This window comes from Limulus polyphemus, unplaced genomic scaffold, assembly GCF_000517525.1.
Source record: "Limulus polyphemus unplaced genomic scaffold, Limulus_polyphemus-2.1.2 Scaffold1020, whole genome shotgun sequence".
Classification (NCBI taxonomy): Eukaryota; Metazoa; Arthropoda; class Merostomata; order Xiphosura; family Limulidae; genus Limulus; species Limulus polyphemus.
In genome coordinates, this window is record NW_013666630.1 from 85,554 (window position 1) to 109,425 (window position 23,872).

General features: G+C 32.7%; 1 protein-coding gene across 1 annotated transcript in view; it reads left to right on the forward strand.

Moving 5' to 3' along the window:
* Positions 1-1,225: 1,225 nt before the first annotated feature.
* LOC106461726 (serine/threonine-protein kinase H1 homolog) overlaps positions 1,226-23,872 on the forward strand; it is a 44,857-nt gene continuing 22,210 nt past the window's right edge. Inside the window, exon 1 of the mRNA XM_013921575.2 lies at positions 1,226-2,563. Within this exon, the coding sequence (XP_013777029.1) occupies positions 1,595-2,563 (969 nt within the window). The 5' untranslated portion in view covers positions 1,226-1,594. The remainder of the gene's footprint in view (positions 2,564-23,872) is intronic.

The window sequence follows — 23,872 nt, forward strand, 5'->3', positions numbered from 1 at the left end:
AACCGACTGTTGGAGTTGTCGCAACAGATAAGTTGTAATAAATTGTTAACATTTTTCATTTTATGGATTTTAAAAATTATTGTTGTTTTCGACATTTAATAAGAAATATCCGTTTCAGTGTGTTACATTTATCTAAGTAAGACAACTAACATCCGTACATCTCCTTTACCGGAAAGACGTTAACTACATACAAAACTGTAGAAGTTATGTGTGAAAATTAATAAATTACCCAAATAGATATATTATATACTAATTATGAATGTGTAAAATATGATGATATTAATATCATCAACTACTTTAGTAATTGTAAAGGTATACCTTATGATAGATGAAACGATTTTCGAAACATTAAATTAGAAGTTTTCAATATTTTTCCACCTTAGTGTGTACCCTAGTGGGTGAGTGGTACGTTTAGAAACTCACGATGCTAAAATCAATGGCTCGAGTCCCTGCGGTGGACAGAGTACAAATCGCCTGTTGTGCAGCTTTGTGCTAAAACAAACACTCAATCCATCAAAGTGACTCCCGGTGGCTTAATTATTCTTTCAAAGTTTTCGAGTGGCTATAGACTACACAACTTGGGCCTTTTCAATAAGTTACAACTTTTGCCACAACAACAGTTTCATGTTCACATTTAAATGAAAAAAAAGAAACAGATATAATTAATAATATCATATGTTTAGATTGTTAAAGCAAACTTTATTTACCAATTTCAATGCCTCAGCAGTAAAAAGTATTTGTTTGAAAAACAAAAGAAAAGTCAAAATTAATCTTCTTTATACATAAATCTATCTTAGGTATCTGTAATTAGATTTTAATTTAATTCAGAAACTTAATACACTTATGATGCTTATGTTGAGCTTTCAATTTTGTGTTATGTTGTCTCTTTATGGTCGAAAATCAAATTATTTACGTTACTCTTTGAATTGTTTTATATTTTTCACGCTACATTTTTGTTCGTTTTATAATATTTCTAAACTTATTTTATTGGTGAATATGTTAAATAAAGAGACTAAACGAAACAAAGGTGGCAGCAAAAAAAAAACAAAAAAAGAAAAACATAGAAAGTAAAGGCCATCTAGTTCGTAATGTTAATCTTATTAAGCTAGAGGGTCAACCTCCTTTGCCAACGAAGCTTTTGCGCATGCCTGCTGACAAATCAACAAGTAAATCTGTTACGCACGCCATTAAACACAGAAAGGTGCCAGACGTTGGAGAGGTAGGTTTGTTAAGTGTTCGTGAATTTTGTGCTGTCGATTTGGAGTTATGTTAAAAAGAAAATGATTCTCATGAACTTTCAACTAAAGTTTAAGAAAATATTGAAATCCGCTCTTTTAATCGAATGTACATTGGACAGATTTACGTTATATCAGTGTGACGCCGAGCAAAACTTAATTTTATTTTCTACAGATTCTCCTTTCAGTTTCAGTAATTTGGGTAAGTGTAATACTAATAATGTTCATTCGATTAAAGAAGGGTCAGACTCAAGCAACTTGTACTCGAAGTTGAACCACTTTACTTTATTAAAGTTTGTATGTTTAGTTACAAGTGATTTGAATTTTGTATTCAAATAATGTACATTTACTGATTTAGCATGGGTTGCAAAGACAGTAAACTTGAGAAAGATGTAGACTTTGAAAATAGTTTTCGTCAAAATACCATTAAACCTGTGTATGAAGTAATACCTTTTTCAAAAGAGAAAGTTAAAAAGGTGCCCGCAGACAAAAGACGGAATCAACGTGCTGCTGGCGACACAAGCCGCCAAACAGCTAGCACTTGTAACATCCACTCCAATGATCATTCGCGGGTTGGTAAAGGAAGAAGAAAACGTCAGACCGGAAAAACCAACCAAGTTAATCGATCTTATTCTAAAACAATATATGATCCCAGAATAACAGCTAGATATAATATTAAAGCTGTAATTGGGAAAGGTAGTTTTAGTCGAGTGATTCGTGTTGAACATAGAATTACAAAACAACCTTATGCAATCAAACTTATTGAAGCTCCAGAAGGGAAGGAGGTTTTTGAAGCAGAACTATCAGTGTTAAGAAGAGTGAATCATCCCAATGTCATACGACTTGTAGAGGTGTTTGAGAGCAATGATAAAATTTATATGGTAATGGAGTTGGCAACGGGTGGCAATCTTTTAGATAGAATTGAAGCTCATGGATATTTTGTGGAGTCTGATGCAATTCAGGTGTTGAAGATGATGTTGTGTGGCGTAAGTTACCTTCATAGTTTAGGTATCACACACAGAGACTTAAAACCAGATAATCTACTGTACTATCATCCTGGCAATGATTCACGCATCATGATTACTGATTTTGGGTTTGCCAGTACAAGGAAACCTAATGGAAATGTTTTCATGCACACTGTTTGTGGTACTCCACAATACATTGCTCCAGAAATAGTTTCTCGTCAACCCTATACATGTGCTGTTGATATGTGGGCAGTTGGTGTTATAACATTCATTCTTCTGTCTGGAACATTTCCATTTGATGCCAAACAGGATGCTGTGATTTTGAAGTTGGTACTAAAAGGTTCATACAGTCTGTCATCTGAGGTTGGTGATATATTTGTTAACATTTGTTAAATTTTGTGGCAAGATTTAATTCAAAATGTACACCCAGTGCTGTGTTTATGTAAGTGAATATATGGTTATTCAGTGTGAAGAGGTAATTTAAATATGGTTAGTTGGTTGTGTACAATGTTGTAGGGAAATAACATATGAATATGTTTGTAATTTCTAAGAAGTGAGCCAAAAATTAAAAAGTTTAAGGTAATAAAAGGCCAGTTCCCAAATAATAACTAAACAGCAAACCCTAGGCATAGCTGCAAATATCCCTCCCCCCAAAAACAAAACAAAACAACAACAACAAAATAAACAAACTGTAATTAAAGGTATTATGTACCATCATTCTTAATACTAATAGTTAACAATTTGGACAGAGAAATGAATTGAAAGAAAGAACTTTTACAATCGTATTGAGTAGACTAGAATACAAAAGATGAGTGTTAAGTCAGGTATTTAAAGTTATGCATTTGGGGTATAGAAATTTGGAAAAAATATAGTACATGTTTGAGAGCACTATTAATGTTGTGGAAAGAGAGAATGACTTAGGTGTGATTGTTGATAACCCCTATGCAAAAGTTTTTTGGGGAGTGTTTAGATGTGGTGGAAAAACATAAAATTATTGGTTCTGTTTACAAGTTGTGTAAGAATGTTGAATTCAAGAACAAGGTTACCTTTAGGAAAAGTGTGAACAGATGTTATAGAACCAAGAGTATTTTTTTATGCAGAGCATATTTCAGACCTCAGTTTGTGTATGAGCAAGCTCTTTTAATTTTATACAGACTCGTATATCAGGTCGACTAAAAGAAAATGCAAGTTTACGATCCGTGACTAAATTGAGTATATTAGAATATACCATAGATAAGAGTGACATATGTATTAATTTAAATTATTTTAAGGTCTTATCTAGGCCCAGTGATGAACAAAGCCTTAGTGAAAAGAATGCTTGCTCATACACAAATTGAGGCTTGAAACTAACCAAATCAGCTGTGTGCTACAAGGAGAGTAAAATGATACATGTGTTATGTCTCCTTGTTTTTTGTTCTAATCTTAATCCAAGAATTTTAAGTAATGTGGATTTCATTTGTTTTTGAAACATATTTTTTAAAACTATTTATGTACGAAGTTGTTTGTGGGTTCATTATTTTGTTGGTTACAGGGACCCTAATAGTAATAACATAACAGTCCTACAAAAAAAAATTCAAACATTCTCAATATTGTAATTACACACAGTTGGCAAAACAAAATTACTCAATATGTGATGTAATATATTAACCCCACCAGTAGTGAATTTTTTAGAAAATAAAAGTTGAATATGACTTGAATAGATAATAATGAAAACTTTATTATAAATGGACATTTAAATATGTTTGAATATGACTTGAATAGATAATAATGAAAACTTTATTATAAATGTACATAACTTTGTAAAATAATTTTTTTGTAAATGAGTTGGTTTTCATAGTTTTAATGTATTTCATGATATTCTAAAAATTACTTTATATTTCTTATCTTTTCAAAATTCAAGTTTCAGGTATTTTTCTAGGGTAACAAAAACTTGAAGTGTGTAATATGTATATTTTTCACTTGAACTTCATCATTATTTAGATATTCTTGGGTTTTATATTTAAGGTACTTGTTTTTCTGAACATGAAGTAATACTATAAAGCTCGTACACTCATACTGAAACATTCATTTCCTGAAAACAGTATCTTATCTCTCAGAAATCTTAAGTTTATTCATGTTGGCTATCACAACATTATTTTTATAGCCTTGCAAGAGAAACTCAAGAAGAAATTGATAAAGAAAAAGATGATGGCTAAGCTATCACAACATAAAATTTGGTAGGTTTGAAATTTAATGGATTGCAACAACCTGTTGAAAGAAAAGGAGACAATGTTTTGAGGCCTTTAGGCTTTTTAGTATAGAAACTGAAACATTGTCTATTTTTCTTTCAACAAGTAGTTGCAGTCCATTAAAGTTCTCAAGTCTGCTATGTCTAATCTGTCTAAAGTCCCACTGAAACAACATAACATTTGGACAACACTTCTGATCCTTTGAGGCTGTTCTTAACATGCACCAGTGAATAAAAGTAAAAATAGAAATTTTAACCCACCTTTATTATTCAGGAATACATTGATTCCTCTGTGAAACTCCTGTAAGATGCTGTGCTCTAGCTACTACTGCCATTGAAAACTCATTCCATAACCTAATTGATACATTAGAAAAATAGAGACATCTTAATTAACTGAAGCCTACCACATCTCTTTCCAAATCTTAAACTTGTGTTTTTCATCCCGTTTCTTCATAATACAGAACAAAGAAAAACAAAGGCCTAAATTGATATTATAAATCTACTTGGTAATCTTGTAAATTTGATAAGATTGACCTCTTTTTTTTCTTTCCTTAGAGAAAATAACATAAGAGATCTTAACCTGTCCCTATAAGACAAACCATCCATCCATCCATAGAATCATCGTAGTAACTGTTCTAGACAACATATGTTAAGTAGTAATATGACAAAAAATGAGTTTATGTTTCAAAACAGAAATATTGAGTATAATTGAAAAATAGTTCAAAAGCCTAAACCCTTCTCCTATCCAATGAAAATGAAAACAAAGGAATTTCAACCTATCCCCCAAATGATAATACATAAATCTGGATACCTCCTAGTAGCTCTTCTCTGAGTTCTCTCCATCAAATAAATTTCCATTCTTAAATACAGAAACCAAAGCTCAGCACAACATCATAAATGAGCCGAAGTTAGCACTTTGTAAACTTATGACCTTAAGTTTGATGACAAGAAAATAAAAGTTTGAATGGATAATGCAGAAAACTATCATAAATGTACACAATCTTGTTGAAACATACATTTATAATACAATTTTCTTCATTACCCATTCAAGCCATCTCGAAAAGGACATAATCGAGTTTTGAAGATTAGTAAGGGCTTGGAATATACAAATCCAGATGTGTGTGTATATTAAACAAAAATGCAGGCAGTAAGACAAGAGGACACAAGTTTAAGTTATGGAAAATACACAGACAACTCCAGATTGTATGAGTATTTTAGAGATGAAAGTTGGATATAAGAGAAAAAGGGTTTCTACGCAGTTTTGGGTGTAATGGTAAAAGGAAATGAGTCACAACTGCCCAAATTCTATTCCCTAGAAATGAATTATTTTTCAGAAACAATCACTAATAGGATGGACATATTAAAGTTCATTATCACATACAGCATAACATATGTATACATGAGAAAAGTAGAAAATGTAAATCCAACCCTTATTTTTTTGGAAATCATCATTTACCCCTTAAATTCTTGTATTGTTAAAGGCAGCTCATTCCACAAGCCAATCACCCCTTTTGATAAGATAAAACTGCCTTATATGCAACTGGAACTTACTTAGCCTCTCTTTTCCAAGTGCAGCATAATACTCCAAGCAAAGCCTTGCCAGATTTTTGTCATGGTTACAGTAAATTTTTCTATTTTTTAATCCTAACTTCAAAATTCCTGTAGTGTACACAAAATCAAGAAATCCATTAAGTCAGTTTTCTCTTTTTAGAAATTGTTAAACAGTCCATAGAAAACTAGTGTTTTATCAACAGTAACTTCAAAATCCAGCTTTTTTTTTTCTTCTTCTTCTCCCAGTTACAAAGAAAACTCTATTCAAACTTGTGTAGCTCAAGTGCATAACTTTTAATTTTCTTGATGTTCAGTTTCATTTTTCTCATTCTGGCTCATTCACTATGGTTGTCAAAGTAATCTTGAATGGATGAAACATACTCAACAGAATTATCTTTTTGTAGCATTTTAGTGTCATTTAGAAATATTACTGTATAAGAAGCTATCTAAGTCACTTATATAAATAATCATGAACAGTACAAATGTTTTAAAACAGGCCCTTGAGTTATCTCGATGGTTACATTCTTGTAGTGAGAACAATGTCCTTTTACCACTCACTCTTTGCTCCCTAATACAATATTAAACTTTATACAAGCCCCCAAATTTTAAAATTTCCATGGGAGATTTGTTTAACTGCTAGAAGAATATAGTCAGTGAGGTAATCCAGAATATTAGAAGAAATAATCAAAACTATGGAAATTCAGCTACAGTGCAATTACTAAGTAAGATTTTTATTGCTGTTAGAGAAATTAGAGTTGTCAATTTATTTAATGCTTTACCAGATGATGTGGTGTGTGTGCTGGTAGTTTAAACTCTTTTTTTCCATTTTGTTGGATAATTTTACGGACACAAAGGGTTATTTTGTTTGGGGACCTCAGTGGCCAGAATAGCCTTAGTATTTCCTTATGTTTATTAACTTTTCCACCAATCTGGTATGTGTCCAATATGCAAATTAAGTTCTTATGAGAAAGTTATGGTTAAGGGTTGTCCTTATCCAAAATGGAGAAGACTCTTCAAATAACAGAAAATTGGGAAGCAAGAAACTCCTTTATTCAAAATATTATCAGAATCATAATGCCAAGTTTTCAAATGCTTTTCTCAAAATAATAACAAACAATATATTCTAAGGTATTGCTAATAACAGAAAACAAACTAATAGGGCTGTGCAGTTCCCCAAATCCTATCTAGCTCCTAAGTTTGTCCAAGGTTTTAGGATTAATTTCATCAGAGCCAGGAACTTTATTCTCAAAAAAAATTCTCAAGTTTTTCTAAAACAACTACTTAAACATAAATCCAATTTAGAAAAAGAATTTTCTTTACCTTTAATGAAATTTAAAAAACAAGAATAGTAATTTAATAATGTTATTAAACACTATCAGTGGTCTCTTATACATTTTCTTCTTTCATAATAATGCTTAATTTTTAAATTCTTAAGAGTGCTACATTACCTTTGACTCTTTTTGCATTTATTGTAAGTCTCTTGTAAAATTTAAGGTTTTTGAGCCAAGAAACTTTCATAATATCTTTTAGGTTCAATAATTGCTTTATAATTCTTGGCTTTTTATTTCTGTAAACTTTGGTATCTTTTAATTACAAGTGAATTTCATGTTCTTATAAGTTAGACATTTTTCATTTATTGAACTTTAATTCCTCAATTCACTGGAGAAAGAATGAAACATAAAAGTTGGTAGGAATAAACTGCTTTTTAGCTAGCTTGATCAGTCTAAAAGAAATATACCAAGCAACATTTAAGACTATTCCCGTCCAGAATAGCCACCAGGTCTTTGGTTTATTTGTTTGTTTTTTCTTTGTAAACAAATTGCAGCTTTTAAAAGTTAAACTGTTTAATATTTAGGACATAATTCTTACTAACTTTAGAACTGGTATCAATTAATAACTTTAAAGGTAAGAATGCTAGTGTTCATTAATTGCCCTCACACAAATATATAGTAAATTTCTAATAGTCTCTTCCTCATGATTAGGATAAGGTTTAAAATACAGTAGCATCTTCTCTAGTAGAATTTTTCACACTAAGTAATACAAATTATTCAACCCTCATATGTACAGACTAGCCTTATCAATTTTCCTAAAATTAAAGTATTCCATATTAATTAATCTATTTCTGTTAGACACACCACTAACCAGCCTATGCATATTCCTAAAGGTATCATGCCAACATTCTGACCAGGGAACAAACAGAAAGTGGTAATATGAGTGTCCCTACCCCACCAACACTGTTTTTCTTTCAAGAGTCTCAACACTTTTTTTCTAGCATCAGTGATACCACTATTTGTTCATTCTTACAGATCATTTCTAATAATTACCCCTTTTTCTCATTTTTTTGTCCAATTCTTTTAATATATATATATGTATTTTCCATACTGATAACCAACTACACTAATTTTTGTTTTCTTTATCACTAATTACAAAGAAGCTGTTCATCTTCTCTCCTCAATAATCCATAATATATGCCTCAAGGTCAAAGAATATCATATGCCACTATCTGTACTCGATTTAAACAGTTCCTTCCCACATTATCTTACAACCTGCATAAATGTAACACATCTCAGACAAATATTTCTCATCTACATCTAAACATATATCATGGATCTAATTTGTTTAATCCCTGCACACTGTTTAAAATTTCATGCCTGCATTTAACATCTGAAATCCAAGAGTTTCTGGATGATTTCTGTTTTTTTAAAACTCGGGTGTAGCCCTTCTTAGATCTACTTTTATTAGCATTACTAACTTCCAGTAAGTAGATTCAAGTCCTTGTTTTCATGTGTGCTCTACCACAGGGAAATCTTTAAATCTTGGTTTTGACAAGAAATAAAAGTAATATCTTGTATTCTATTCTGATAGGTAAGTATCTGATAATGTGCCTAGTTTCTTTAATATTAATAATAGGAGTATTTACATTAAGTCATTAGAATGTCATGCTTTGGTGGAAGTTAGCTTGTCATATGTTATTAATATTTGGCTTGGTTAAATTGTTTATTGAAATGCTCTTTTGGAAGATTTAAAAATCTTCCTAAGGAACCATGAGAATGCAATATATGGTGATTATGCTGCTCCTTAGAAGTGTTAAAAACTTATAGGAGTTGTACTACAATAATTGTTTAAAATGTATAAATTGTGTGGGTTAAGATTTCTGCCTACCCCCCCCCCCCAAATAAACAAGAAGAGAATAACATGCTTTTGATTGTAATTTTTCAACAGAGCTTCTAATGGAATCATTTAAACATGTAATAATGTGTGTAAAGAAATTGGTTATCCTAATTGAAACTAGTTTAGTTTAGAATCTTTCAGTGTGCATGTCTTTTCTTTCAATACTGAAAAATGTTTTGAGGTTTTGAGTCACCATGCCCAAAACATTACAGTACTAATATACCTTCCACAGAAGAAATACAAGCAGTTTATGGTACTGAAATTTATGATGTTAAAGTTCATAAGAGCTTCTCTAGTGATCATAAAATCATTACTTTAGACAATAATATTGAAAGCTGTTGTAGTATCAAAAAGAGTAACAGAAAAGAAAGATGGGTGGTTGATCTATTTATGGATGCTGGACATTAGGGGTGTATGGAAATTGTAAACTGTGTTGGGGTATCTTGAGCAAAAAAAGGTTGAGAAGCACTATTTAGTTTGATTGGACTAGCTGAAAAGGAATCAGTTCTTTCCCCTTCACATTGAGAACCCAGCCATATAAGTGAATAAGGAGATTATCAATAAATTAAAAAAGCAATGCACATAAGAAAATAAGGAATGCTGAAATTTATAAAAAATACGAAAAAGGAGATTAGAAACCTGTTTGTAAGGTTAATCAACAACTAGGGTTTATGAATATTTCTCAGTTTAAAACTTAAAATTTTGACCCAAAAAGCTTGATACTTGTATATGCTGCTAAAAAAAACCAAAACAAAGCTGAGAATAACATTTGTCCTGTATGAGATTTTAATGAGAACTTTACCATGTAGGAAAGAAACAGAGCTAAAACACTAAATCCCTTATTTATTTTTTGTTTACTGATGAAAACAAAAGTAATTTCTAAACAGATCACTTTGTTTGAAAAAAAAGGAAATTTCATTCCTTCCCATTTTTATTTTTTAAAAAAAGGGTGAAAATTGTGAGAAAATACCTAGGCCCTGGTGGTATTTATTCTACAAGTAAGTAGATGATTGAGGCCACAAAATACTTACCTTTAAAAGTTTCTGTAGAATGAAAGATTTGTAATGGAATCCCTAATTTTGAAAAATATTTGAGGAAAACCTGACCTGGAAAATATTACAGTACAGAACTGGTAATTCAAATTAAATTGTTATGTGTAACAAGATGGAATTTGTTGTTATAGAGATAATTTATGAAGATACTCAGCATGGTTTTAGAAAAGGATTTATGTATAACATTAACTTTTTTTAGTTTTTGGATAGCCTATAATTTTTTTAATGAAGATGTACCAGGTAATGTTATGTATCTTAGTTTTTCAGAAAGTCTTTGGCAAGATGCATCTCAAAAGATAAGTTAAATTCTTATAGCATTGGTAGAAAATTTAAAATGTGGATGAGAAATAACATTAATGGTAGGAAGATGGTTGTGTTGAATGGGAATTGTTTTTCAGCTAGTAACATAAGGAGTGTGGGTATCTGTATAGCTTTGTTTAGTAACATTTGTTTTCATGTTAGTGAGAAATATTCAGACTTCATCTTCACTGGTAGTATAGGTTTGAGCTGATATTGTTAAGTGTTCTCTTATTCAGAAAGACAAGAAAAGTCTTAGAGACTAGGTCAGAATAGAGGAAGTCCATTTCAATCAGTAATCTGCAGATGACATAGAAAGGGCAGGGACTTCTTGAAAAAATAGAGGAGACAATGGAAATTGTGGGTTGCCTCTGGCACACATAGGGTAAAAGCCATAGTAGAAAAAAAAAGATCCTCTTTTATTCCAATTTATTTTGTCTTATAAACATTTTTACATCTAAAACTAAACAGCGAATTATGGGGTATTAACACTTAATATTATATCAATTGTTTTTTGTTTTTTTAATATAAAGACCTACAAGTCCCTGTATACCATTAACTTTAATGCTTATTTTTTTTCCCCCTGATAACTGGTAGCAAGCAAGGTGTGAAATCAGGTGTTTTTTTTTGTAGTTGTTGACAATTTTTATGACAGAGAAAAAATGGCACTTTTGGAGCATAAGTACTGGAAGGCAGGGGCTTGAGCTCCCCTAGCCACCACCCCTGTACATGTTAGTGATTAAATATTGAGATGTGTAAAGTGATTAATATAAAGTATGATAGTTTAGAAATGGAACATGTGTTAGAAAGCCCTACCTAACTATTATGGGAAAGGAGAAGGATTGTCTTGGAATGTGATTAAATGAAGCTGTTCATTTGTCTGGGATGAAAAGAGCTTTGGAACTACTTATAAGAAAATTTTGGAATAAAAAGAGGTTTATTATAACAATTTACAAGACTCAGGTGAGGTGCTATTTAGAATGATAGTTGCAGTTTATGCATTTAACCACATGGTAGAAAGAGTTGAGATGAGTTAGTAGAATGATATCTGGTTTAAGATATTTGGCTTATTACATAGAAGATCCAGAGTTGGCTTGATTCAGATGTAAAGCATGAAAAATCTAGGAACGGGTGATGAAAGTAAACCATCAGAAATGTAAATTTGAATAGTGACGGGTAATAACTTTAAGCTTGGTTGTTCTGCATAATTATTTCTGTGGGGGAACTATAAACTTGTGAAATGTTTTATCTAGTATACTAGTTGAAATTATTTAACCATTTCATATATAGGTACATGGATGAGAGGGACTACATATAATTTGATTTTTATGCTTTGAGTGAATGCTTTTGAAGGCGGAGAAAGTTACTTTGATCATTGTAATTTTTTATGAAACTGTTAACAGTAGTCCGTATGGGAGGGGGGGCTACATTTTTTGTATTGATTCTAAAGGAACGTTTCGATTTACAACCCTCATCATTTCTACATTTGGAGATGTGTTACAACTATGCCAAAATATTAGGGGCATGAAGTTGGCTCTACAAGCAGAGGACGTGTTTCTTTTGATCAGCATGTATGGCAAAACGAACAAATGGACGTTATGAAGTGAACTTTACAAAAAATGATATATTACTTTTCGTAAATGCGTATGGGAAAACGAACAAAACAATGAATAAACTTTTACAGTACAATTTTGAGAATGACCATAGATATTGCAAAATTTAATTGTGATAACGAGGCGTTGGATTTATAAACTTTTAAATTCAACCAAAAAGTAAGAAAATATAAAACTACGATAGAGGTAAGCAATAAAATAAGCAGTACTGTAACTACACTTTAAATGGCTTATTCCGTACGTGACTGACAGCCATGTTCGTCACGTGCACTTACGCCTGGGAACAACAGAAAATGTTCCAGCCTAGCAACTGATTTTCTCATTATATACATGTATTACCACTTTAAGTCTACAAACCAAGTTAGCGGGTGTGGCACTTGGCCTTTGTTGGGTTGGAGGGTGGGAAATGGAGCGAGACACTGGAGTGTGTATTTGGGGGGGGGGGGCTTGGTTTTCACGTGCGTTATGTATAAATATGATAACAGCTTACTTCCGGTTACTTTAGTTTTATAGCAGAACTGAACGCCACATGTTGATATCACTTCACATCTTCGTTGATATTCATACAGATGACAACTTAGTAGGGAAAAAAGTATCGAATATTTCTTTTTGCCTTTTTTGTTTACTTGCATAAAAATAATGTAAAAAATTATACGAGTAGTCTCGTGACTGCAAGATGCAAAACCATGCAATTATGTATCTTCAAGGATGTTTGCATGTACTTTATTTTTACGTAAAAATAAATAGCTTCTTGCAATATCGTGCTGGAATATCTTAACTGAACACCCCCCCCCCTCCTTTCCTATAAGATTCGCAGATGTTTGAACATAGTAGGATTATTATATCAAATAATGACAATTAGTCAAAGCATATGTATTTTTGGTGTTTTAAGGGGTAGTGACAAAATATTTCCTGGATAAAGTTGAAAATGTGGTAAAATAATTCACTGTTGTAGAATTACAGTAAATTATCATTATCAAGGTGGCACTCATGTTGTGACGTAACGTATTTCATTAATGAATTACTATGGCTTTTCGTGCCTCATTAATCTTGTACTATGCAAATAAATGATGGGTTTCATTATTTTTATAGTTACAAGACCTAACAATTCCTTGAAGAAGAACAATAAGTTAGTTACACTGTTACAGCTGTAGCGACACGCAGGGGAAAAATTCTGAGTAAGCAGAGCCCATTTAGATAAGAAACGACTAAGTCTGTAGTTTCAAAAAGCCTCGGTGATACATACCAGATACCCTTGCCCGACAGTGTTCAATCCGAGCGTCAACAATGTGTACAGGGGTGGAAGAGACAATGGCTTTATGTACGGTCTGTCTGAGGCCACGTGTATATTTAGTCTATATCTTGAGTTGGCTAGACGTGGCAGCTAGGCCTTCTCTTTCATCAAAGGTGTGAATTACCGCTTCTAGTTTATATTCACGGTTTGATTTTGGAGACTGTCAGAGTTGCAGCCTTTTGATTTTCATTATTTTCTATTGTCACTAGCCAGATGAAATTTCTAACTGTATGTTTAACCAGTGTCTGTCTTTGTGCATCTTTATGGCGCTTAAGATTTCTTTTTTTCTTTTTTGAAAGGAGCTCTTAAACTAGGTTTATTGGTAGTACGTCAAAGATTAGTATTATAGGGGAGACCTAGTTGGGTTGTTGGAAGATTACCTATTGGTTTGGGCTATGTTTATATATATATATAAACGGTGAATACCACTATTCGTTGGTAAAAGAGTAGCACAAGAGTTGGCGGTGGGTGATGGTGACTAGCTGCCTTCCCTATAGTCTTTCATTGCTGAATCAGGGACTGCTAGCGCAGATAGCCCTGGCATAGCTTTAAGCGAAATTCATAACAAAACAAACAAACCCTTTCATAGATATTTTCAGTCAGAAGTAAATGGACATTGTTTAAGTGTATGTATTTGTGACAGCCGCATCTCGTACCCCTTAAAGACGTAAACAGCGCTATAAAGTTTTCATATCCAGAATAAACTTGCAGCATGCTATTATAAGTTACTGTCCTTTCTTTTCATCTTATTAAAAATTAAATTGTTACTGTTGCAGTGGTTACGAGGTTGCCATCTGAAACAAACCTTTTGTGTTAGTGATTCCACAATCACAGTTATTAATGGGTGGATTTCGAATTCCTGACAAAGATAGTATTACGACCGGAAATATTGTTAACATAGTGTTTATCCAACTGATGATTCAAAGCATTATAATCATCACACGTTTCATTTTTTCTTGTGTTGTTGAGGTGATATGGCAATTTGTTATAAAGGATAGATTTTAAGTTACTTTTCACTTCTGATCTAAATACTAAGCTTGCTTTTTTTTGTTTATGATGTGTGTTTTGATCAGTTGGAAGTTTGTTCTAAGTTCAATGAGATCTTAAGAAATCTTAAAACTAAATTAATACTATTGTGTCTCCTAACTGACGATATACTGATTTCAAGTACAATTGGTGGGTGTATAATGCCAGATGTGGTACAAAAAATAAGCCTTCCCAAGGTAGCACATTTGGTTTATTATATATTTTCTCAGTAGTTTATCTGCATGTATATAATTTGGATTACATAAATATTTGGAGATTGTAAAGTGACGTAAAGCAAAAAATTAGTGAATAGCATTTAAATTAGGGCTTACATAGCCTTATGGTTAATGTGTTGGGCTGCATGCCAAAAGCTCCAAGGTTCGAGCTGCGTTGTGTCTGAACACACTTCGTACTTTCGGCATTTGAAGCGTTATAAGCAACAGACAGTGTTACTATTCTGTTAAGACTGAATAACCGCGTAGGCGGCTGGTTATACTAAGTGGTTGTACATCCTCTGGTCAGTTAAGGATGACTCAGCCTGAACTTTAGAGGTTCTCTCTGTGTTTTAGTCGTATAGCACATATGTAAAATGTTCATATTCAAAATCATATACTTTTAATATTAGGAGCATAAATAGAGGGCTACTTGAATTATGTTAAGTGTCGGGTTGTATTTCAATGTTTCTATCTTGATTGAATGAGAAAGTAAATAAAAAGTTGTTTTCTAGTTCGTATCAATCAAAAGTTGCATACATTGTTTTACTGAGTTTAAAAGTATTTGTTTCGAATATTCACCATCTGGAAATAAGTGACAACTCATTGTAGCGTTGCCACTTATTATATGCATATTTATTTTAACATTACGATATTGTGTTTTTTGTTTGCCTGCTTTTTATACATGTGCTAGATATCTTGTACATCACATACAGATCTTAAGGTTAAACCCTTACAGTATCTCAATTAATCCATTCTCTTGTAGATATGATTGTTACTCTGTTTTTCACATAAAATTTGAAATTCGTTTTGGGCTGTTGGAATATTTGCTTTGTCACGATGATTGTATAACAAAAAACTCGTCGAGTGTAACAAGTTTTATAAACACGTTACAAAATATTTTTATGTATTCCCTTATCCCCTGCCTCCGCCTTTTAACCAGTGTCAAAACCAGATCACCTGTTATAAATGACTTCTGAAGCTACCTACATAAAAAAGAACGATAATTTAATACGTCGATCCAACTAGAAGTTTGTGATGTCATAAAATAACTACTTTTAGTTATTAGAAGGTGTTGATTCATCAGTTGGGTATCCTTCCTGTTATCAGTGTTTTTGGTCGCAATGTTGATAGTCTCACGAGGTTTGGCCAATTTAGATTTAAGTAAATCCATATCTGAAGCTAACAATGGAATATAAATGTATATATTATATTAAACATTTTAACCGCGCTGTTAATGAAATAACATTAAAATTAACTTTAATTACAAGACGCATAAAAATTACTAATTTGCTTCTTGCCCTATCAGTGATTCTCTGATTTGAGTTCACTTCACGTGATTTTCCAGCTAGATTTGCGTTTTTGTGACTTGCCATAACAGATTTGTGTATGGATGAAATATAAAATGTGCCATTAATGTGGTGAATATTCTAATGAAACGAACTTCGTTAATAAAATATACATTGAAATTAGAGTTTAATATTTTTTGCATGTCTTTGGAGGCTTAAGTTGTTCTTTGCTTTATATAGTAACCACTTAAGTTAAGCAGCCGCGGTGAGTATCCCCTCTTTAGCATGTAAATAATATATTTAACATAAGCGTTACTTGACGTTTCGCTATAACCCCTATAAGTGTTGCTTTTCTTCCACACCGCCTGTGACCGTGAACACCACGTACGTCTCTTGTGGTGCTAGAAACTTATTCTGATATTTAGTTAATTAAAAATACCTTGATCTTTAACCTCGAATATATCTGTAATTTGAAGGGGATGTGCCAAGTTTAGTGACCATATGTGTCTATTATGACTCAGACAGAGAAAAACTTACTAAACGCTGTCTGTAATCGCGCTGATATTGTGCAAGGATACACTGGGTTAGAAACTACAGATATTTTGTATTCAAATTATCACTGAACGTATATTCCACCAGTGAGAAACCTCCATTAATGGAAATCTAGGCTAGCTTCAACTATGCAAGCTACGTGAACCTAAAATCTGAGATGTGACCTAGTATTTTAGTTATCAATACACTTTATGTTCAACTTTTAAACAACGCTGACCGTGGTGTTATCTAATATTTTAATACGTGAGAGTGCTATACGGCATGCTGGCGTCGTTTTAAGTCTGCAAGGTTTCAGTTTGACAAATAATTTCCCCCTCCAACTGTTTCTAAGAATATCATGAACAGTTATAATTAATTTGTAAGACGAAAGCGTATTTTAATATCAACTCTAAAGATTCTAAAATACCACGGTAACTTCATGACGTGATTAGTTCTTACTTTCAGTTCTTATTGTTTAGTTTTGTAGTTTTACTTTATTGTTCTGATTTCAAAGTTTTCGTACAGATAACGAGGAAAGCTTCTGATGAGTTAGTATGTTACATATTCCAAGCCTCTACCAACCCTGTGGCTATTTCGACTCAACTAAGCCCATAGGTTACTGTTGCTAAACATAAATGTTTTCGCTTTATATATGCTGTGTACATGTGTGGTGATATGAAGAAAAAACTACTAAGTATGAAAAATTGTTCTTAGAAATAAATAATATTTTTAAAATAGTAGTTTTCATTCTTTCCGTACGACTTTTCTATTCTTAAAATTGAAACTACGTACGTGTAATTGGCCTAGGATATGTAAGGAATGCTTTCTGCATTTTTGGAAATTTTTCCCACGCACGGTTTCTGAAATTTCCATAAGGGACGTGTGTTCCAACAGGTATTGTTGTTGGATTACATGTGTCTCGGATATTCAAGATGTCAGAAAAACACTTGAGTTCAAGCAGTCTTGACCATAAGGGACGTGTGTTCCAACAGGTATTGTTGTTGGATTACATGTGTCTCGGATATTCAAGATGTCAGAAAAACACTTGAGTTCAAGCAGTCTTGATACAAAATGATAAAGAAGAAAGGTCCACCTTTCTAAAGCGCTCGGGTTATAGGGTTTTTATCATTTTGTGTTTCAGACACATTCTGAGGTTAAAGTAACTCAAGAATGTCTTGTAGTCAAAGCTTTATTGGTCCAATTATGAAACAAAAATATTGCCATGTCATATTCAAAATATTTTTATAGGATATATGGATTCCACCAGTCCTGAACAAACATACCCTGGGACAAATATAACCCAGCAAATTAAATATGGATTTATCTACGAGAAACAGATTGCAGATAGTATTTGAATGAAGTCTGTGTAGCAATTTTTAAAGTCAATACTTAACTCGCACACTTTGTACAGCAGTGTTTTGTAGGCAGTGCGGAAACAAATTAAGAACTAACAGACACTATTCAGATTGAAGTAGTCTGATAACACATACTTAAATCACTTGTTTCCATAACATTCCATATTTTTGATCTCTTATAACATGCTGTTGTGAACTGGCGTTTATGATAAGAAATGGCAACAAATAATTATGTTCTGTGTATATATTAAATAGAACTTCCCTATGTAATGCTAAATGCGATCCTTCTAAGTAAGATTTCTGAAACACGCATGAACTAATTGGGAGATGAAACATTTGTCCAATAAAGTAGTTGCTTGTGTAAGTGAATCGTTTTATAGTGCTTAGTCATTTTCATGTATATAAAATTAAGTTAATAAAAAAACGGCTCAGTCGTGTTTAGATATACTTGTTTGGGACATTTAAAGTAAGAAGTCATGAGTTTTTATTATTTTATTAACTAATTATTGTACTTCTGTTGTTTTTGTTTTTTTTATACCAGATGTAGAGCGCTTTAATATATTGGACCGGTTAAGTGATTTTTAGCCGCGGCATAGCGGCTCACAGAACGGCTAAGGGAATTTTTTTTTTTTAAGTACAAACTTTTAGCTCTCAGCTAATTGCAGGTTTGGACTTGGAAGGTCAAACCCTTTCGAATGATATATAAAAATCGAATTGGATATACATAAACGAGCCCCACGCTTGATTTTGCTGGCGTACAAAAATATTACTAAGAAAAATTAAAAAAAGATGTCTCGTAGATTAATTTAATCCTGCATAAAATAACTAAATGCCGCGGCTATTGAGGATACCCTCTTGTTTTTGTTTTGTTTAATACTCTTAAATTGGCAATTTAGTATTGATAAAATCTTTAAAGTTATTTAATTTCGTAATTTTACACACAATATTGGAATGTGCAAAAGAAACACAGTAAAAGGATTTGTGAGTTGCATTTATTTTTTTTTGTGGTTCTAGTGATGTAAATTAATTTTGGGACTCTTTGCGTTAAAAACATTACCCGTGGAACGTTTGTATTGAGTATTTCGCATACAGGCCCGGCATGGCCAGGTGGTTAGGGAGCTCGACACGCAATCTGCGAGTCGCAGGTTCGAATCACCGTCCCACCAAACATGCTCGCCCTTTCAGCCGTGTGGGTGTTATAATGTGACGGTCAATCCCACTATTCGTTGGTAAAAATAGTAGCCCAAGAGTTGGCGGTGGATAGTGATGACTAACTGCCTTCTCTTTAGTCTTACACTGCTAAATTAGGTACGGCTAACGCAGATAGCCCTCGTGTAGTTTTGCGCTAAATTAAAAACAAACAATTTCCAATACATAAGGTTTAGTATATGTAGTTTATCTTGTAAAATCGTTTAGTTCAATGTTATCGGATTTAATCATGAATTAAAGTAATTGTAAATACCTCATTAGGAATTAAATACTGTTGAATATTATCAGTAAAGTTAAAATGCTTTTGAAATCGTGATGAAAGGATATTTTATATTTAGAAATCTACGGCACTGATAATTTGTACTCGTTCAGAACGAGAGCTTGATTAATCTCCAGCAATATTTACTTTAAAAAAAGACTTGGAACCACTTGGAACCTCACCCTAATACCGGGTTGAACATCCAGTCCTCGCAGTAACAGTCTGAACTCAGTAGGACAAAATGTCTTGCTTGATTGCAGACCATTTGTCGAAGAATGGGATCTGTACTTGATTCTCACACGATAGTCAATCCGGTTTTAAAGCTTAATCGAGATCCAGTGATTGTGCTGGTCAAGGAAGATTTGTAAAGGTTAAGATCTGCTCTTTCAACAAATTTCTGACAATGTGAGACGAGTTATGGATTGTTGTATTATTGCCTTGAACAAAAGTCTTTGTCCATCAAGGTAGAAATATTACATTGTTAAGGTGGTCTGATCAGCAACAGCGTTTAGTACACTTCTATCCCTTTTTCTAAAGAAATCAAAGAATGCAACACCTGCTTCTGTTGTTCAAATATTCTGGCGTACGAGGTGTTGCATTCTTTGATTTCTTTAGAAAAAGGGATAGAACTGTACCTAAACGCTATTGCTGGTCATGCTTCTATTTTAATATTCTGGTGTACGAGGAGAAGGTGCCTCTTGTGGTTTTCTATATATATAAACTCTCATGTGAGTACGGAAGTGTATGAAACAAGATTTACCAGAAACAGTACACCTCACCAGTCACTGATTGTGTATGTTTGTACTTTTAAGCACCACTATAGCCGCGATTTCCTGTTTACATCTGTAATAAGCGAATTTTAGACTTGTTCTCGTCTGCCATTTATGTATGGTAGTTTTTGATATGTCTTATGCGGTTGGAAGTAAAAGAACCCTAATCACTGTAGAAGGATCCGTGTCACACATTGTGTTGCACAAACATGTTCAATCGTCTTTTCCTTTTGATTACCACTTTTGATAGTATTACGGGTGTCTTGGTGTGGTATTCAGAGTTTCTGATAACAAAAAAGCAATTATTACGCTCTTCAATAGCAGCAGTTTGATATTTTTTGTTTGTTTGTTTTTTGCAAAGAATAATTAAAACTTGGGCAATAAAGGAAAGAAGACACAAACGAAATTGATAGGGACTCATCCTACACTATCACTGATCAGTGTCCCAGTTCGTAGACTAAATGATCTAGAAATACTAGACCTTAAAGACGAGAAAAGAAAGAATTATGTACAATGTATATACTACACTGCTGATTCAAACTAAGTCTTAAGTGCGGTATCCCAAAATCTTAGATTACGTCAGAAAACATTTCCATTAAGTAAATTCAATGGTAGATTAACTAAACAGCCCGTATTAATTTGTACAAACTTCTGTACCACTTCTTCACTTGGATATGATTCACACTCCAGGGGAAAAATAGTAGAAAAGGGAATAACAAGCTACAATAAATGGTCACTATGTTATACAACCCTGACCCAAAATGAAGGTTATTGCAAGTTTACGGTTATTCACACTCTGTTTAATAATAGTAATAACAACAAATTCAGAACACTTACACAAATTTTGAAGAAAATGCCGGAATCTATTTGAATAAGTATATATTCTTTCTAAGTTTTGAAAGAGTAAAACAGCAGTTTTCTAGCTGCTACTTTGGAGCAATAGGCCAAAGAAATGGTTTGGAATAATAATGCGCCCACAAGACTGGCACTCATTGTCATGTCCCTCCTTGAAAGTTGGAGAAGTTTTTGCTATTTTTACCCTTTGTCTTTCAGGCTAATCATACTTTCACTAAATCTCTGTATTTGTGGGTTCAATCACGTGACACATTAGATGATCAGTACATTCTGCATATGCAAAGAAGTGGAATGTTATAGAAATGTGTGTTGGGGTTCCTGATAAAAGTATATAAAAATAAAATAACGTTAAATACATAAAAACAAAACAAAAATGTCTAAGTGATAAGTTTTTATCTTCCTGTGAATCAATAAAACACTTGATTTTGTTAAGTTAGTGCATGGTTTAATTGGCCAAGTCAAGAAAGATAGAAATAAAATATATCGGCACTCGTAGATGCTAATCAGGGGGCTAGATTAGAAAATTAAACCGATTTGGTAACGAACTGTCAACATTTTATTTTTTCATTTTTGTTTCGACGCTATTTGACTTCAAAAGTAACGTAAGATGCGTTTATCAGGTCAACAAAGTGACATAAATACTACGCATCTATGGAGTTCAGGGTCAAAAATACGCTAGTCTGATATTGCACAGGCCGAACATGTGTATGGTATTGGATGTGAAAACCCTAGAGTATTTGCGTCACTACTGATGAAAAGTTGGTTGGGAGTACGATACGCGCACGAGACATGTTTCAACATGCAGTAAAAAACAGACAAATAAGTGTTTAGTATGTATTTCTCCGTAATATAAGGGAAGTAAAATTATAACGAGAGTGGAATATTCCCAATGTTCTTGAATTTATATTCAAATGAGATTAATCAATTATTGGAATTGAAATTATGCTAGTAATTATTAGTTTACTTACCGATCTTGGTATGGATAATAAAGGTCATGGTATTTTTAAATATACACTCTTAGTTTATGTCGTACCAAGTCCACGTTCTATGCAGCATAAACAGAAACAAACATCGTACATATGCTTAATCATAAGTCGCATGTCTTGCAGTTCATAAGCTTTGAGATTGCTTTCATTGGATAAAATACTATTGCATTGACAGCTTGTATTGCAGTAGAGGTTAATGATAACTGTAGCACAATGTTTGAGTGCAATCAATAAACTATGTACTTCCATTTCCACTCACCATTTACAAAACATGTCTGACACATGCCTAATATTGACTCTTTTTTTATATACACTTACATTTTTATATATTATATTTAAATGCCTAGTTGATATGTTTTGCGCTTTTAATTGTATTTGTAAATGTGTACCCCTCGATGAATTTTTTTTATTATTATTATGAAATAGGTTCAGTTTGATCTGTTTAGAGCTAGATGATGTGAAACAAGAACTGCAGTTTAATCAGTAAAGGAATATTTTTTCTTATCGTTATGGTTTTCATCCGTGCGCATTTTGACAAAATAAACATATTTTATCGTCACACTTGTGATAATTTCTGCATCACATTAGTTGCCAACATACTGTAAGAAAAGAAATTTAACATGTTAAGGAACTTGAACTCTTCGTTCTTGTTTGCATAACGGATTTTCGACTCGTAAACCTTACTTATCACATTGTTTGTTGATAGTTAAAATATTTTTGTGCATACACAGTATAATTCTCGCCCTTTATTAAATTGTTTTTAAATATGTCTCAAATTGTCATAAAACATCTAGCCCGGTAAGATGAGGATTTTGCTTGTTCAGAAGGTATTATTATTATTTACGAAATAAAACTTATGTAAAATTTTAATTTTGTTGTTAAAGAACAATGATTATGTAAGCTTGCTTTTCACGTACATTCTTAACACGAGTGATTGATATTGAAACATTTTCCTTGTTCCATGCTTGTTAGACATCGCGAACAAGAAATAGAAAGAGTGTTTGGAACAGCCAGATCCTCTTACACAAAAGGTTAACTTGGCGACAGTCAGGCGGGGTGGTTAACATTATTCTGATAGATAAAGCCACGAAACCGGATTAGTTTTTAGTGTTCCTTTGGTTTTCGTGAAGACAAGAAAAGATGGGTGGGAGATGGTGAAAAATTCATGGAAATAATAGAATATGGTAGGAGCACTTAATTTTTGACGATACAAATTACATGAATATTAAAATATTTTTTACTTTAAATATCGTAGATATCGATGTGTGGCTAGAACCAAAATTACTCAATTATTTGAAGATATTAACGACTTTCTGGTTATGTTTACATAATTATTCTTAGTATGATGAGTCTTCCAGTGGGTAAGTTTACTGATTTACCACACTAAAATTCGGTATTCGATTGCCTGCTGTAGACACAGTAGATAGTTCAATGTGGCTTTGCGATAAAATAAACTTAGTATGACTATTTTTGGAAGATTTGTTGAGAATTAGAAGATTATAATTGATCCACGAATCCAAATATCCAAAGTAATAATGCGTATCGAATACTAAAATTCGAAGTATCTGAAGCATATGAAGGTAAATCTTATGTGTGTTGTCACGTGCATATGCCACATGAAGGCTTAGTTTCATCTATTGACAACCATTTGGTAGTAATAAGGATAATTTCGATTCTGTCTGTTTCTAGTTCATAAAATATTCCTCAGATAATTTTTACCCAGCCTAAATTCGTGTAAACGTAGTTATTAGTGAATACACCCTTGTGTGACACGGCGACAAACAAGTGTTATTAGTAGTTAGGGCAGTAACTCCCCTTCTACTGTTATTATACTTAACTTTTCACCTTTGCCCCTGCTGGCACATACATACATGCAAGTGGATTATAAAGAAGATTACGACACTTATGATATACAACATTGTTTATTGACAAAAAGTGGACATGGATAAACGTTTCGGAATTCTATCAGATTCCA